At 38.7% G+C, this 18,517-nt stretch overlaps 1 protein-coding gene across 4 annotated transcripts in view; it reads right to left on the reverse strand.

The window, feature by feature from the left end:
- Positions 1-2,075: 2,075 nt before the first annotated feature.
- LOC125234253 (arrestin domain-containing protein 1-like) overlaps positions 2,076-18,517 on the reverse strand; it is a 29,853-nt gene continuing 13,411 nt past the window's right edge. For 2 of the 4 annotated variants that reach the window (XM_048140461.1, XM_048140460.1), the window contains exons 2-8: positions 18,258-18,392; positions 14,033-14,182; positions 13,002-13,126; positions 11,874-11,972; positions 10,223-10,405; positions 9,042-9,233; positions 2,076-3,939 (exon numbers count right to left, since the gene is read on the reverse strand). In XM_048140461.1, coding sequence (XP_047996418.1) covers positions 3,406-3,939; positions 9,042-9,233; positions 10,223-10,405; positions 11,874-11,972; positions 13,002-13,126; positions 14,033-14,182; positions 18,258-18,375 — 1,401 coding nt within the window. In that variant the 5' untranslated portion in view covers positions 18,376-18,392 and the 3' untranslated portion in view covers positions 2,076-3,405. Of the gene's footprint in view, positions 3,940-9,041; positions 9,234-10,222; positions 10,406-11,873; positions 11,973-13,001; positions 13,184-14,032; positions 14,183-18,257; positions 18,393-18,517 lie in introns of those variants that run through there. The other 2 variants (XM_048140464.1, XM_048140462.1) reach the window with 2 other exon arrangements.

Here is an 18,517-nt window from a genome sequence, read left to right on the forward strand (position 1 = left end):
AAAGTAACATTTACGAAATCTGTAGTTGGTAGTTATCACTATTTACTGTTGGCAACACCACCGCCTCTCTACGCTGATTCCCCAATAAACGTTTGTATACTGAATGTTAATCGAATTAAAATGTACGTTATTGTTATTGAAACACGTTACAAGTCACGAAAAACCGTTATTGTCGAATTATTTGTTCATCTGAAAAAAAAACATATTTAGAAAAAAAACCATGGTGCTCGGTTTTTTTTTCATGTTTTTTTTCATAATTCTGAAAAAAAACATTTGGTTTTTTTTCTATTTGCAACCCTAATTATTCATTAGCAGTTAGTTTTCGATAATTTTGATACTATCAAGCGTTTTATACTTTGCAAGAATAACATGCTCGGTTTGCACAAATCATTAAACTGTAAAATCAAATATATTTTGTTATATGCAAGAATTAAAAAGTGCCATTATTGCGTTTAACTACGCAATCTACTCCCAAAGGGCAAAATATGTGCCTTCAGAGAACTTTACCTCATTAGCAGTAAACTTATTCAACTAATAAGAGTTTTGAATGATTCACGGTTATTTTCATTAGACTTATATTGACCGGGATATAGACCGTGATTACCTTTTTGATTTTTGTCGAGCTCCCGATATTTCGACGCAGTTGCATGCATCATGATCACGGAAAACTGACGAAGGCGGGTGGATGTTAAAGTTGCATAGACAGCGCGCGATCTACCCTCCTTCGCGCGCGTCGGCTGCGTTCACTTTCAGCGTTACCACTGGTCGCATTCACACTCGATGGTCTGTCCAAACACACTACACTCACAGTGTCACTACGTTTGTTCAATTCTGACTTCACCGGTTTTTTACACAAACAAATCACTGGATTCCATACATTAGATAGTTTGAAGCCATCCTCACGATTGAAATTTTTATATTTGTGAATCTCAATGGCTTCTCTTACCAATCTCGGTATGTAGTGGCGTTCCGTCGAAATTACCTTAGGACTATGCAACTCGATCCAATGATTTGCACCCGACTCAATGAGATGTTGAGCAATAGCAGACTTGCGAGTATCGTTCTTTTTGACTGCAGCAATGTGTTCTTTAATTCTGCAGGCAATAGTGCGCTTGGTCTGCCCTATGTAAGAACTGCCACAACTGCACTCAACTTTGTACACACCAGGTTTTTCCAGAGGACAATTGTCCTTAGGTGACCGCAAGAACTGTGCAATTTTCCTGTGTGGGGTGAAGATAGTTTTTACAGAGTAATTGTGAAGATGGCAGATGGTGAATCGTGAGGATGGCTTCAAACTATCTAATGTATGGAATCCAGTGATTTGTTTGTGTAAAAAACCGGTGAAGTCAGAATTGAACAAACGTAGTGACACTGTGAGTGTAGTGTGTTTGGACAGACCATCGAGTGTGAATGCGACCAGTGGTAACGCTGAAAGTGAACGCAGCCGACGCGCGCGAAGGAGGGTAGATCGCGCGCTGTCTATGCAACTTTAACATCCACCCGCCTTCGTCAGTTTTCCGTGATCATGATGCATGCAACTGCGTCGAAATATCGGGAGCTCGACAAAAATCAAAAAGGTAATCACGGTCTATATCCCGGTCAATATAAGTTTATTCAACTAAGATAAGTATTTTGAGGAAATTTAAAGCAAAAAATTATATATTTGGTGTTGTCTTATATGTTTAGCATGCTAGTATGTACTCGTTATTAATGGCTGAATTAGACATAAGAAATATGTATACAACGTTTTTATAGACTTCCTTTGCCTTATATGAAAGTGCTTAGTCTTAGATATTGTAAGAGTAAAAACCTCATATATTATGATAATTTTCCACATGTGTATTTTTATATGAAAGGCTTTATTTTTAAATGTTAACCGATTTCTTAATATTTGATCTTTAAATTTTAATGATGATTATAATAATTTTATTATAATGTTAAGAGAATGAGAGCATTTAATTTTTATAAGAAAGACATTTTAGCTTACATACGTGAGACTTGAGACTTGTGAGATATAATAAAAATGCTTACTGTAACAAGCCTATTTTATTTCATATTTAAATAAAAGTACTTACTTCTTAATAAGAAATCAAGCATTTATTTGCCAATATTATAATATAGTGTATAAATGTATAATAACGTATAAAATATAAGTACATTCTGAAATATAGCACCTTGGCAATACATACCAAATGGCACACACCAACATTATATCTTAGGGCCGATACAGACGTGTAGTTCCCTTATAAATAGCAATCGGGTTTCAGCCCGTCTGTACCAGCCTTTACATGAATCATAATATCATTTAACGCACTATTCCGATTTGTGATTATTGTACTTAAATATTATAAAGTAAAAGATCATTCCTAAAACTATTTAGTATAAAATAGTTTTACAAATGCACATGACATGAGGTAATCCAACAAGAAAGACATATAAAAGTTATTATTATGGCATAGATCCGTTATAAACTTTAATAAAATAAGCCTTTAGTAACAATGTATTCTAAAAGAATACTAAATATTTTTGAGTAACACTATACGTACAGTCTGCCAAAAAAGAAGTGACAACATTGTAGACATTCGTTTATCGTTAATGTCGAAAGCAGGGACCGGTTACCAATAAAAGGGTAAATTCAGAAAGGTTTCCACGTTAATATGGTAACCATAACGTCAAGTTAAGACTCTGGCAATGTTACTGTATCAGTGATAATCAGACGAAGGGGTTTTCCGGCCCGTGGAAGAAAGTGACAAATTGAGTATCAGGAGTATGTATAATGAAATTAATGAAAGCAGAATCATGGGACTAATTCAAGAACTTGTCAAAAAACGAATGAGATGATGCTGTAGAGTCGCCCCGTTTCATACTTATTTCAACTACAGTGTTGCCACTTGTTAATTTTTACTTTTTTTAAATAGACTAGCCATAAATACATTTTAGATTATTTGCCCTCAAAAAGCGAGTTTATGACAAAAATAAAAGGTTATATATTACAACGACAACTCTTATAGGACTACTAATTATACTTTGAAAAGCTTATAAAAATGGCACAATAATATAATTTGTGCATATAATATAACTCAAAGGCACAGGATGCACAACAATTCAATAGCATTCATATTAATTAAAAAATATCTTATTTTCATTACATTAAGTGTTATTGTACGTTTTCGTTAAATACCCTGCCGGTGTCGTACCTATTCACAAACGGCGCACATTCTATCAGTCAGAGGAATTCGAACCTAAACAGTAATTATAGTATTAAATTTCACACTCAAAGGGTAGCAGCAATGGATGTGAGAACGCGGCACGGTTAGGTATTAGAGCTGTCTTTTGAAGTTGAAACTTAACTGCTGCATAGAAGGTTCAAATACTACTCGATGTCACAACTCTGTAAAGTTCAACTTACTCTGGAGGCGCGCTTGGGTTGTACGGCGTAGTTCCCGTAGCAGGAGGGTACCCTGGACTGGCTACAAACCCTATTACAGGAGCGGGAGTAGGGTTACTAGGATAGGGAGGGTTTGGTCCTGGTACACCAGGGTAAGGTGGGTTCGGGCTAGCGATAGGGTTACCACCAGGGTACGGTGGGTTCGGGCTAGCAATAGGGTTACCGCCAGGGTAAGAAGGACTCGCAGTAGGGTTTGCTCCAGGGTAGGGTTGATTTTGATTAGGATAAGAATACCCTGCAGGCGGCGCGTAACTACCAGGATAAGCGCTTACAGTATAGTTAGAAATTACTTGTATAGTCTGTGACGGATATACGTAAGGTGGTATTTCTATAGGCGGTTCTCCTGGGTGGGGTATAGGGCCCTTAGGCAAATCACTTTGTAAGGGATGGACGTAATCACCGTCTACCATTTCACGTATGGGAATTTGGCCGAGACAGATTTCCATTTCGTCTTCTAGGTCGTCATTGCAGCCACTGAGAACTATTTTCATCTGGAAATAAAATGCATTTTTTAAATAAAACTGTAACAATAATGCAAAACTATGGATATGGAGCGCCGAAGTTGGTAAATTTAAATAGTTCGTCGCACCCCATAACGGTAAGAACTCTTACAAGTGTTACCATTTGCGTCCGAGATCTCAGTTTAGTAGAAGTTTACGATCATGCCGTGCAAGTTTCAAAGTATTAACTAAGTTTGTAGATTCAAAGAGGTAAGTATTATGCACTGATTATTTGACACCCCACGACCACATCTCGGACACTGGCGATCAAATATATGAAAGAGGCGCGTTCCTACATAGCTGGGCATTAACTCGTTAATCCGTTAATCGTTAATTAACAAATCGTCGGTGAGATTGCCAATTCCGCTATGTGCATTTTAACTACTTTTCAGGAGAGACAAAAAATCGATTTACTAGAGAACTAGGTACAAACATCATTTCAATTTGTATCCAAAATGTGTCAAAAATAGCAAGAAATATGTTTTGTGAAAAAAAATGGGAAATAATAAATCACAAATTAAGATATACTCGTTTTTCTTAATTTTGTGCACATATGGGTATTGGTTTTGAGCTTACTAAATACATATGTGTAAGTCATGCACATAGAAATCATAAATACTGTTCATTTGAGGTTTATCAGAGTAAGTTATGTGCGTTTAGGGTAATAAAAACTAAATAACATGATATAACTATCACTTGTATCAGATTTAAATGATATTATCCAAAGGAAAATGTCAGTATCTGACAAAACTAAAGACCTTCCTTGTCAATTACTCATAATATATATTTACGTACATACATACATACAATCACTCCCGTATCCCATAAAGGGGTAGGCAGAGCACATGAACTACTCAAGTTTCAGTGCCACTCTTGGCAAAAAGGGGTTGAAAGAAAACGAAATTAAAAAAAAGAACTTAAGACTCGTTCTGACTAAATTCAACATAATTATAATGACAACCTATGCGATAGCGACATACTTTGCCACATAGCTGACAAGGGAAGCTTGCAACCATTTGAGACGGTTTGCTACGGTGCCTTGTTTCCCTTTTGTCTGCAAGTGCCGGAAACCAGACCATCTTCAATGCACTTACGCCACTCCCTCCGTTTCTAAGCAAGCCTGTCCTAGTTTCGGTAGTCGATCTTAAAGGCATTTATCAATGAATTCATTCCTAACTTCTCCATGCACTTTTGCAGCTAATAGTACCTCTTGGCGCAGTCTTTGAAGCGAAGCAATGACCTCCCAACATCTTTTTTGGCATTCGCTACTGTGCCCAGAAGAACACGGCGTGGTAAACGAGAGGGTTCCATCCTGTGCATATACCCCATCAACGCAGTCGCGTCTGTTTGAGAAGCACGGTCATACCGGGCAGCGATTTCTAGAACTCTCTGGTTTGACCACCTGTGATGATATGCCCAACATCTTACGCAGGCATCGCTTATAGAAGGAGATGCCACGGCGTTTGACTTTGGCATACGTCTCGGCTTCGTACAAGAGTATAGTTTATACACAAGCCTGAAAGACTAACACCTTGGTCTTAGTAGTCAGTAGTCTGTTTGCCATAAGAGCACTAAGCTTCCCAAAAGTGGTAGCTGCCTTGCCGATGCAAATGTCAACCTCTGCCTAGGGCGAAAGATTGTCGGTTATTGTCGTAAGGTTGTCTCCAACAGCGTGCCATCGAGTGGAATTGCTGCCTTGGAGATTGGACCCATCATTAGCTGAAGCTCACAGAGGTAGCAACAAAGGCTGCGTCATCGCCATAAAGTATTGACATAAAGGCTGCCAATTAAAAGTTCATGCGTTTCTTCTGTGATTTGAGGAGTGATGTGTTGTACAACTTTGAACTTTCTATCGCCTCTTATATGCAGATGAATACCAAAGCAGCAAAGACACACACGGTACACGGTAGGAGCCAAAACGCAGGCCTATCGCACACCTCGGCAGACACACCACCAGGGACTGAGGAGTCAAGGAAATCGCTGTGATTCCCCGCACCTGCGCCACCCTCTTGGAAACTGGCCGTTGGAGGTTGAGGAGTTTACCACATATTTCAGCTTGGACCTTACTGGCGCCTAACGGGGATTCCGTCCCGGGCTCGAGTTAGTAGTTTTCCAAGACAAGTGGCTCATCTCCCCTTTAGCTATTAGCTGCTTCGTTTGTGAACTTAGTCGCCTTTTACAACACCCTCGTTCTTCTTACCAGGGTTGGTGCTACTCTTACGCCGGATATACTACACAGTAGCTGATGCCCAACTACACCAATAAATAAATAAATAAATAAATAAATATTATAGGACATTCTTACACAGATTGACTGAGGCCCACGGTAAGCTCAAGATGGCTTGTGTTGTGGGTACTCAGATAACGATATATATAATATATAAATACTTATATACATAGAAAACATCCATGACTCAGGAACAAATATCTGTGCTCATCACACTAATAAATGCCCTTACCGGGATTCGAACCCGGGACCGCGGCGTAGCAGGCAGGGTCACTACCGACTGCGCCAGACCGGTCGTCAATAAACAATTACTTTTAAAATAGTGTTAAAATAAGTCAGATATGAAGCTATCATAATTTATCAGTATCAAGAACGTTAGAATGAAGTATAATTGCTACGCCCTTACTGTCTTAGAAAATGTGAAAAACTTGCCGAATAATCGACGACAAAAAGGTACTTTACAATATTAAACACAATAAGTTATACTTTACGGTAAAAATATTTAGCTTTGAATACCAGAAAACAAAAAAATAAATTGAAAAATAAAGATATATGACCGAAACTCATAAGCACACTAAGCAACAATCCATACTGAATCCACACATGTGCAGTAGTAATTATCAATTTCGTTTATTTTACTTGGTTACCAAAACCTTTATGTGCTTGGAAGTACATGTGTATTTATTTTTGGGGATAAAATCACAAATGTGTTTAGTTAAAACATGATCCAAGGAGAATTTGCGTATGCTGGTTTTTGCATTAGACGTGGAATACAATTTTAAAGGCAAATCTGCAAAAAACGAAAAATCGAAAAAATGCACATAACGGAATTGGCAATCTCAACGACGATAAGTGCTAGGGATGAGGTAGTGCGTAAGTAAGGTTTAAATCAATGAAGCTTAACATAATCGATAATATACAAATATTCGACATAAACCATTAATGCAAACATTAGTACAAGATAACTTTCTCGTTTCTTTATTTAAATAGAGTGTGATCATTATGTAGTAGGTACACAAAATAATATTCCTTACATTACATTACATATCGATACACCACTTGATGCTATAAATTAAGCATGTACAACACTAGTGCAGACTGGAAAGAGATGGTGTGATGTGAATTGAGTTACGTGGAAGCAAGAGATAACGACATACGTCTAGCCTGCGTCATCACCTTTCACTTTTGTTGTCCAGTTTAACTTGATCTCCGGACAAAATTTAATATAAAGTAGTTTATAATTTAAAATCGTAATTTACCGATGAAAAGTTATTCCTTATGTTTTAAAGTCAGATGTTTTGCTGTTTTTTCTACGAAACTGAATAGAACAGCACGCCATTATAATAATAGTAAAACAAACTATAATTTATTTCGTAATTCGCAGAGACGTACGCACGGATCCAATACTGGTTTTGTACTGTTTTAGTGAGAGCGTGCGCTAACATTTATAAGTGACAAATCACATATCCGTTGCGCAGACGGACAGCCCCATATTACCACTCTATTGGGTATGTCCTCGATGTCTACCAAGTTATTGTGGCCCACAACATCGAGTCGAGTTGTCATCTCAATCTGAAGAACCGACGCACCACGATCGCGACCGCATGAATGACCCAATAATTACCAATCCGAAATAAAACCTAGGATTTAGCCAACCAACGGCGGTAAAAGCCCGAAGAGACCGTAATTATTACATTTCGGTTTTTTACCGATTGGCGTCACAGGTTTTAATGGTTTTTGGTGGATACTTAGTAAATAGAAATACATAATACCTACAGTGGAGTCCCATTTTTATGACGTGTTAACGGATTATCGATTAACTGTAACTTCCGTTAAATCTACCGAAATGTATCGCTTTAACGATTAACGAAGTTAACTTTTTAAGTAACGGATTAACGATTATCGAAGTTAACTATTTGATTAACGGTGCCCAGCTATGCGTTCCTAGCACACATTCTAAGCTCGTGTAGGCAAACGCGTACCATGCTTGTATGAGTGAGATATGACAGGTTCACTATTCGCGTTTTTGACAGGCGGTAACTGTGAGGTAACCGAGAGGGGGTGGGCGGCACTTTCAGCGGGGAGCGGAAGTGGCCATACTGTACGATAGTACTCCTTATTATACTGTGCCACGACTAGGAGCCCATTTCTCGAAGCTACAAGTTACAATTTACAAGTTGTTGTCAATGTCTAATATGACAAGTTGGAAAGAGACTTCCGCTTGTAACTTGTAACTTTCAGTTTTGAGAAATGGGCCCTAGGTCCTTCGTTACACCATTTAATTTTTTTGGAGACTAACTAAACCGTTTCGATTTCATTTTCGTTCAACCCCTTGATTGCCAAGAGTGGCACTGAAACTTGATCAATTTAGGAATACAAGCGGGTTGTGAATTTATGTGTGTGCAGTGTGCACCAGCAGCGGCTGCTCCATACAAGCCGATTCCCACCGGCTTGCCTAAAATTGATTACTAATAGTAAAGTACCTAATGTTATGTAGGTTTATTTTTGCTCAGTGTTGCTTAGCAGAAATTTTCACCAGCCGCCACTGGTGTGCACTAACCCTGACAACTTTAAAGGTGCTTCCAGACTGTGTCACACACAATACCTACATGTCCAGCTGCCATCTCAACACACCTTCAGACTCAATACGTGTAAGCACAGAATTATAATAGTGCAAGTACAGAAGGCTCACTCCTTTGATGTTCACAAAATGCCGCCATTCTAAATTCGTACCTACATTAACAAACGGACTGCACGCGAGCAGCTGACATTGAATTCTATTGCGCCGCGCGAAGGTCGTCACCACTGGATGGGCCGCGGCTGAGTGAGCCGCCCCTGGTTTATGTCGAAAAGGCAAAGCCCTCACCTTAAAAAAGTAGCCCACTTTAATGGTATTACAGTTCTGCGTAATAACCGGTATTAAGTCCGGTATCTGGAAGTTGAGCTCGAAGTTCCTTCTCGTCTTGGTCGGTATGGCGCTGGCGGTTTTTGAGCACTGTAGTCTCCTTTCCGGTTCCTCTTTTTTTGATGGTGGGTCCGTGCTGAAGTATTTCACCCTCTGTTGAAGATAAAAAAAAATAGTAGTGTTAATTTGTAAGCCGCACTACACTTATCATTGCCACTTACGAGTATTGCTCTATCTATGCCAGTTTCCAAAGAGGTGGATAATTTTATTTCACACAACAGGTATTGATAGAACTATCTTCTAGTGAGTAGGTAATTGTTGGTGTGTCCATTGGCAATGAAGACTGCTTACCATCAGACTTTTTATAAAAAAATATGGGTAACTAAAATCTGTATGTAAGTATATGCTGTATATGTAAAACTCTTACGACATTATGACGCCATAGATAAACGGTAAAGTCATATGTTATCAAAATAAGTGTGCTTAGCACCTGTTCATTATTTCCCGTTGTATTTTCATTCATATGAATTTATTTACCTTGTTTACAGGAAAATCGAGGCTCAATACCTACCTAAGTAGTCAGAATAATCACACACAGTATTATGATTATTTTATTAATTATCTACTCAAACATACATTCGAGGTGCATATGCATTTGTATCTATCTAGTTCGCTGTGTCAAGCTGAAGCCGTGGTCGTGCTAGCCAGTCCGTCTAGAATGAGATACTATACTAGCTAGCGAACTAGAAAGACGTCAAAAGGGTGACTAAAGGTAGAAAGTAGAAAGGCGTGGTGCGAGTTTGAATACTTAGGTCCTCTGTACCTCTGACCCTTTAGCACAACTTGCCTTGTAGCGCGAGTCCAGACATCAAGCGCGACTTCCATGTATGGACTCGTGCGCGACAAGGCAAGTTGTGCTAGAGGGGCTGGAGTACGAGAGGAATTATATAGAGAAACTTTGAGAAAACAGAAGCTAACGATATGACGACAGGTATGTTGTCTGTTTGATTGGTAAATCAAAAGAGTCGGAACGGGAAGACACATAATAAATATGGATAAAGGATCGGCTGCTGTCAAAATATCATTAAAAATTATTTCGTCATGTCCGGACGGACATATCTGTCCGTAACTATAACACTTGCCTGAACTAACTCGAAGAGAATCTTAGTAATCTCCACCGAGCTGTGGTTATCAGCTTTGACAGCAATAGGCACCACCATACCAGGAGCGAAGCCTGTAGCTGGGAGCGTCACGGTCACCTTCAGCAGCCCTGAGCCGCACAAGCAGGAACTGATTGCTTCTTCGAAGATCACCTCGTTTTCTACCTGAATGAAATGTATGAGTATGGGGGAAAAAATTGTAGGAAGATTTTTTTGTTGTATACTTTTAAATACATAGTACTTAATCAATCATCAAGATACAATACTTCAGAGAGTTCAGTTCAGACCTATTAAGTCGGATTATTTTCAATTTCAACAGCTTGATGGTTGGGCAAGTTACGGAAGTCATATCAACTTGCAATTTAGTTGCGCAAGCAGCAGCGGCTGGTCCACACAAGCCGTTTCCCACCGGCTTGCCTAAAATTGATTACTAGTAAAGTACCTAATGTTAAGGTAGGTTTCTTTTTGCTCAGTGTTACCTAGCAGAAATTTTCACCAGTCGCCACTGTACGCAAGTATACTTAACAAAAATGCTATCGCTTTCTAGTTGTGAGAAAGCAAGCTGTATACCTAAGTAGGTAATTCTTTAAGCGCAACACACACCGAGCGCGGGCGCGGGCGGGTGCGTGCGTCTGCGGGCCCGCCGCGCGTTGTGTTAGCCAGTTTAAAATGTACATCCACAGTTGAGGCGGGTAACGGGCGGTAGCTTTTTTCGTAATTCCTTGATGGTTTGCGTATAAGCTCACACACAGGCGGCGTGAGCGGGTCGGGCGGGCGCGTGCATTTCATGGCGTTTGTATTTATTTACAAAATTTGTATCCTGTTTCGTGTGAAAATTTGTGTTCTGTTGTTTTGTTTGTTTGTTTGTTTGTATTTGTATCCGTGTGGTGACGGGTTAAGAATTTCACCACCCCCTTTTCTTCCCGTGGAAGTCGTAGAAGGCGACAGTGGGATGTGGGATAAGGCTGGCTTTGACATGTGAAAATATTTAAAAAATCTATGTTTCCAGTTCTCTACACAGTCTATGGTACTTATTAATTTTTAATTATGGTTTCTTATTAATTTCGTGAACCCGGATTTTTTTTTTGCGAACTTTATTCCTCAAAACAAACAGAAACAATAATTCCTCGTCTGTGTCCGTATCTTCTGACATCTTGGTGCAGACTGCCAATGATCGATGGCGGTGAGAACCCGCGTCGGGCCCGACGCGGGCCCGCCACGCCCGCCGTGCCCGCCGTGCCCGCGCTATGTGTGAAGGGTTTGAAAAACGCACCCGCCTGCTAGGTCCCGCGCCCGGCCCGCGCCCGCGCTCGATGTGTGTTGCGCTTTAGTGAAACCACTGTCGCTTACCATAAGGACGAAATTTGCTCGTATATTTATTCAAATTAAATGTTAGAGCGTCGTTTAAGAGCTAAAGCAACAAATTAGGACCTTTATCTTGAAAAGACACAAATCACACAAATGACTATATTATTATTATTTGTGCCGTTCTCAAAAAAATTTTTTGAAATATTGCTGTTCTACGCTTACTATCTACAACATTTCAACCAATGGAATCAGACGTTACTGTGCGGAAATCCATGACGGTCTTCTAGAATCTACATTTTTTGCCTGATTTAGTTTTTATAGGTACCTGCATCTCCGGGTTGAGGTTCAAATCCAGTGGCACCACAACTTCGAAATCCTTCTCCAGCTCCTCGCTCTCACGGCCATCGTGGTATTCCAGAACTGCCTAGAAAATGACTCCAGTTCAATAAGGCACGTCTACAATGAACGTTTGCTCACTGTATACCCGGCTATTTATTAATATTGTTAAGTATGTTTTTTCTTTACAAATGTAAAGCGCTAAGCGCTGACCCTCCCATTAGGTACCCTTTTGTGGAACGTCACAAATGATGGACGAGACATTTAAAGGGTTGACTAGTTATTGCTATTAAACCTTGAAAAGGATTTACAAAAAATCTAATTTATACACCATTATATCGAAAAACAAAACTGAAATTACATTGAAAACAGTAGATAATCTTTGAGATATGTTATCAATCATAGTGGGATTTGGCAAAATACTTATACTTCACTCATTTCGCGTTGCGTTTCTAACAAAAATACCATTAATTCACTGTAGTAGCAACACCTACCTGTACCTACACATAAATTAAATATGTGCTATTAAAAATTTATTTTGCTCGATTTTGGCCGCACCCACAGCGAATGTACCTATATGAAGAACCAAAACACAACATCATCCTAATCAAATAGGCAAGTGCATGAATGATGGTCATATTATACAGCGTGTGTATTCCATACGGGCGAATATTTGAATAACGATTAGTATTGGACCTAAGGAGCCTAACTACATGGTTTTTTATTGAATAGATGAGATTTTTTTTTTCATACATAATAATTCAGCACGCAATGTATTACGTCCACATCAATTAGCGTACCTACCCAAACGCCATTACGACATGACGTTTATGTCATGTCAAGTTAATATGGACGGCGTACATTGCTGCTTGTAGCTGCTTGGTCAGATTTAAAAAAATTATTACTCTTAATTAATAACACTTTTTAATAAAATTATTATATTATATATGATTTGTATGGTTAGATACTATAACTGGATACGTTATTCGCCCGTATGGAATCCACACGCTGTATTCATTTAAATAAGACCGTCTGTTGTTACCTCTGTTTAATTTGTTTTTGTTTCTTGTTTGTAAACTATGTGAGGTGTGCAATAAAGAGTATTGTATTGTATTACCTTGACGAAGTAATAAATAGTTCTCTCTTCGTCATCATCCCCTGTACCGAAGCTTGAAGGCACTGTAGGCGGTATTTGGAACCGGAATGGTATAGTGTGGCTGCCTGGCTGTAGTTGTGATACGCCTGGGAATAACATTTTTCGTTATCTTGTATATAACGACGCGACGATCTCGGAAACTGCTGTAACGATTTTGCTGAAATTTGTTATGTGAGCATTTCTTTTTTTTTTGCCACTTTTATGAAGTGTAATATTTTTGAAAAAAAATGCTATTTCTACTCAGAATTACTAGCTTTTTCAATCCTAGTAGTTAAAAATATTGTCCCATACGATTTTTTCTTATTTTGTTACCATTTTCCGTACATGTTGTATGGGGTAACAAAAGAGGAAAGTAACAAAAATGTATGGAAATTCTGGGACACTTTTTGTCTCCCAGTGAGATTGAAAGTACTCGTGATTCTGAGTACAATTGACCTAAAATTCCCTAAAACAATCAAATTTTTTTTATTGGCAAAAAAAAAGAAATGCTCGGTTTTCGGGGGTGGAAAGTCGATCTAGCTTAGACTTAGGTCCCGGAATTTTCGAGTTTTCATGCATTTTTCTGTCGCGTTAGTAAACGCAAAATATGGTCGCTAATTTCGTCGTCCGCGCATCGGCGTCGCGTAGCTCCGCCGTAACCGTGGGGTCGGTCTAATATTCGCAGGCACATCGCAGGTGTCATCAGAGTTTCGAATTCCGGCCAGAAATAAAGTTTTTTTTTTGTATTTATAAGAGTTTTTTTAATTAAATTTAAAGACGTGATATAATAAAATAGAACGGTCGCCCAAGTACTTATTATTATTATAAATGGGCTTACTTAAGTCACGGCCATAGACTAACCAAGATGAAAACGTGGATGATGGAGCTCGCCCAGAAGGTGGCTGTTCACCCTGGATTTGAAGGTTACTACCGGCAAGGAATTCTATTCATGCATCTAAAAGTCCGATGTTAAGATGGGGACTCTTAGAGCTTAGTCTACATAAAAGTCATACCAACACCACCGCAGACACATTGCTCTACATGGAAGAACACCTCCTCGCCGCCATACTGTATGTTATTGTAACTCCGAACTCCATCGTACTCCTCCACCTCCGTCTCCTCCCAGGATACATTGGCTTCACCGTGGAAGACTATGTTGATGGCTAAAAAACATATTATTAAAGCAGTTAATATTAGTCTAGATTAATATGCCAATTATATATAGGAGCAAAGGCCACAAAGGGTTATCATCTTAAAGAACATTTTTATTTTTGCACATTTTTCTACTAACAAAATTTGACTGATTAGATTGTGTTTTTATATTAAAGGAAAAAATGGAAAAATTTACGCTTCCGGCGGGACTTGAACCCGCATCATTTGCAATCCGTGCAAGGCTCTTAACCAATTAAGCTACGGAAGCCACGCCGGACATCGCAAATCTTTCCATGCCTTTCCTTATGTACACACGTCTTGGGGTGACGTCTAGCGCCATCTACCGACAGACTATTACATCTTGTAACGGCACTGGAGTCTCAAGTTATATTGAGAATTCACCAGTAACAATGTGCTAACCCATACTAAATTTATTTTTAACAAGCAGAAACGTCTGCTAACGATTCTAAACATTTTTATATTAAAGGAAAAAATGGAAAAATTTACGCTTCCGGCGGGACTTGAACCCGCATCATTTGCAATCCGTGCAAGGCTCTTAACCAATTAAGCTACGGAAGCCACGCCGGACATCGCAAATCTTTCCATGCCTTTCCTTATGTACACACGTCTTGGGGTGACGTCTAGCGCCATCTACCGACAGACTATTACATCTTGTAACGGCACTGGAGTCTCAAGTTATATTGAGAATTCACCAGTAACAATGTGCTAACCCATACTAAATTTATTTTTAACAAGCAGGAACGTCTGCTAACGATTCTAAACATTTTTATATTAAAGGAAAAAATGGAAAAATTTTACGCTTCCGGCGGGACTTGAACCCGCATCATTTGCAATCCGTGCAAGGCTCTTAACCAATTAAGCTACGGAAGCCACGCCGGACATCGCAAATCTTTCCATGCCTTTCCTTATGTACACACGTCTTGGGGTGACGTCTAGCGCCATCTACCGACAGACTATTACATCTTGTAACGGCACTGGAGTCTCAAGTTATATTGAGAACTCACCAGTAACAATGTGCTAACCCATACTAAATTTATTTTTAACAAGCAGAAACGTCTGCTAACGATTCTAAACATTTTTATATTAAAGGAAAAAATGGAAAAATTTACGCTTCCGGCGGGACTTGAACCCGCATCATTTGCAATCCGTGCAAGGCTCTTAACCAATTAAGCTACGGAAGCCACGCCGGACATCGCAAATCTTTCCATGCCTTTCCTTATGTACACACGTCTTGGGGTGACGTCTAGCGCCATCTACCGACAGACTATTACATCTTGTAACGGACGTTTCTGCTTGTTAAAAATAAATTTAGTATGGGTTAGCACATTGTTACTGGTGAATTCTCAATATAACTTGAGACTCCAGTGCCGTTACAAGATGTAATAGTCTGTCGGTAGATGGCGCTAGACGTCACCCCAAGACGTGTGTACATAAGGAAAGGCATGGAAAGATTTGCGATGTCCGGCGTGGCTTCCGTAGCTTAATTGGTTAAGAGCCTTGCACGGATTGCAAATGATGCGGGTTCAAGTCCCGCCGGAAGCGTAAATTTTTCCATTTTTTTCCTTTAATATAAAAATGTTTAGAATCGTTAGCAGACGTTTCTGCTTGTTAAAAATAAATTTAGTATGGGTTAGCACATTGTTACTGGTGAATTCTCAATATAACTTGAGACTCCAGTGCCGTTACAAGATGTAATAGTCTGTCGGTAGATGGCGCTAGACGTCACCCCAAGACGTGTGTACATAAGGAAAGGCATGGAAAGATTTGCGATGTCCGGCGTGGCTTCCGTAGCTCAATTGGTTAAGAGCCTTGCACGGATTGCAAATGATGCGGGTTCAAGTCCCGCCGGAAGCGTAAATTTTTCCATTTTTTCCTTTAATATAAAAATGTTTAGAATCGTTAGCAGACGTTTCTGCTTGTTAAAAATAAATTTAGATTGTGTTTGTTTTTAAGATTGGCTGGATATATGGGCATTGTCTGTTCATCTCATGTATGTGGTGACAGATACTATGAAAAAATGAGTTCTCTTGAAATTGAGCAACATGGCGCATAGCCATATATTTCTGGTCAGGGTTTATTTAGCTAATTTTTAACCCCCGACGCAAAAACGACGGGGTGTAATAAGTTTGACGTGTCTGTCTGTCTGTATGTGTGTCTGTCTGTGGCATCATAGCTCCCAAACGGATGAACCAATTTAAATTTCGTTTTTAGGGTTCCGTAGTCAACTAGGAACCCTTATAGTTTCGCCATGTCTGTCTGTCCGTCCGTCCGTCCGCGGATAATCTCAGTAACCGTTAGCACTAGAAAGCTGAAATTTGGTACCAATATGTATATCAATCACGCCGACAAAGTGCAAAAATAAAAAATGTTTTATTAGGGTACCCCCCATACATGTAAAGTGGGGGCTGGTTTTTTTTTTCATTCGAACCCCAACGTGTGATATATTGTTGGATAGGTATTTAAAAATGAATAAGGGTTTACTAAGATCGTTTTTTGATAATATTAATATTTTCGGAAATAATCGCTCCTAAAGGAAAAAAAGTGCGTCCCCCCTCTAACTTTTGAACCATATGTTCAAAAAATATGAAAAAAATCACAAAAGTAGAACTTTATAAAGACTTTCTAGGAAAATTGTTTTGAACTTGATAGGTTCAGTAGTTTTTGAGAAAAATACGGAAAACTACGGAACCCTACACTGAGCGTGGCCCGACACGCTCTTGGCCGGTTTTTTTTTTTTTGAAAGCTGAGTTAGTCGGGAGTGTTCTTAGCCATGTTTCATGAAAATTGGTCCACTATGTTGGGGGTTTTTACAAAATTTTAATTTTGTGGTTAGCTTATAGCCTATTCAGTTACTTTAACTATGTTTAAATGTATCCAATATATAATAATAAGATTAAGTCCCTAAGATTTTCTATGTTCTGTCTTGTTGAATTACTTTAAAAGCACCTCCGGAAATCAAGAGGTGTTTTCCATCTATTTACAATTTGTAAATGAAGAAATAAAATTTTAGCTACTAATGGCTTTGAATTATTTCCAGATACATTACAATTACAATGTGAAATACATTAGTACCTATATTAGATACATTAGAATAAGTAATTACAATGATACTGATAAACCTAATATTTTAGGTAATAGGTATTCCATTTACTAATGTCTATTTATTTTATCATATCAAGTAATTAAAGGAGCATTTATTGAGAAGACTACTCAACTGAGGAAAAAGTCCTTGAGTGAAAGTAACCCATTTTCAAAAAATATGTCAAGTGCAGTGCTTATTTGGGAAAAGTAACCATGTATGCACTGTGTATGTATGTCATGGCCAGGGAGCGTACTTTTCGTGCCGATGACATCAATTCACGCCACGTCACGCTCCATATAGGATGATCACAAATTGTTTTATTGTTAATTATTAATCATTAGTCATCAATCATTTTAAGTTATGAATTTCTTTGCGTGGTAATGAATGCAAGAAGGATGGTGTGCTTTACGTTAGAGAGAAATTCTCTTTTCTACGTATTTCTTGTAATGTGTTGTTAACAATACTATTTAATTAAATTTATTTATAAAAACAAATCAAATAATTTTATTCACGTTTCACATTTCAAGTAGGTATTATTTATGCCACATGTAAATGGACTACTGTATTTGAAGTAATTTGTATACAATTAAAATGATTGACGAGTAATGATTAATAATTTACAATAAAACTATTTGTAATCATCCTATACGGAGCGTGATGTCACATTAATGTCATCGGCATGAAAAGTACGCTCCCTGGTCATGGCAAACTTAGCATGGTTGAGTTGCAGTTCATCAGTATGAGCCCATAAAAGTTGTTTATTGTCATTTATTGTACAGTATAAGTAATTGTTTACCAGGCATTGAATAAATAATTGGAAAGCAACAATATAGTAGATACTAATTTGTTATTCTATGAACACCAATTATTTTGTCCCAAAAGTAGAAACTGCTCACTTGAATATCAATTGTAACGGCTATAAAATACGGTGCCAATTCGTCGCATTGCAATTATCTGTCAAAAATAAGCTTGGCATTATTTACCCTTGAACTGAAGTGGCTGGATGACTCCGAACTCCAGTCTTCCTGACAACACTTGACCGGCATAGTATACATTCCGCTCCTCGTCCAACGTTATGCTTCCATTTTCAAATCCCGACATTAGGACTACTTCTTACACTAAAAGAAAATGATCGACGTCACTGAACTATCTTAAGGGATCATCCATATATTACGTCACACCAAATTTCAGGTTTTTGGACCCCTCCCCCCTCCTATGTCACGCTTTTTTTTATCTCTTTAAC

The sequence above is a fragment of the Leguminivora glycinivorella genome, chromosome 15, assembly GCF_023078275.1.
Source record: "Leguminivora glycinivorella isolate SPB_JAAS2020 chromosome 15, LegGlyc_1.1, whole genome shotgun sequence".
NCBI classification, from domain to species: domain Eukaryota; kingdom Metazoa; phylum Arthropoda; class Insecta; order Lepidoptera; family Tortricidae; genus Leguminivora; species Leguminivora glycinivorella.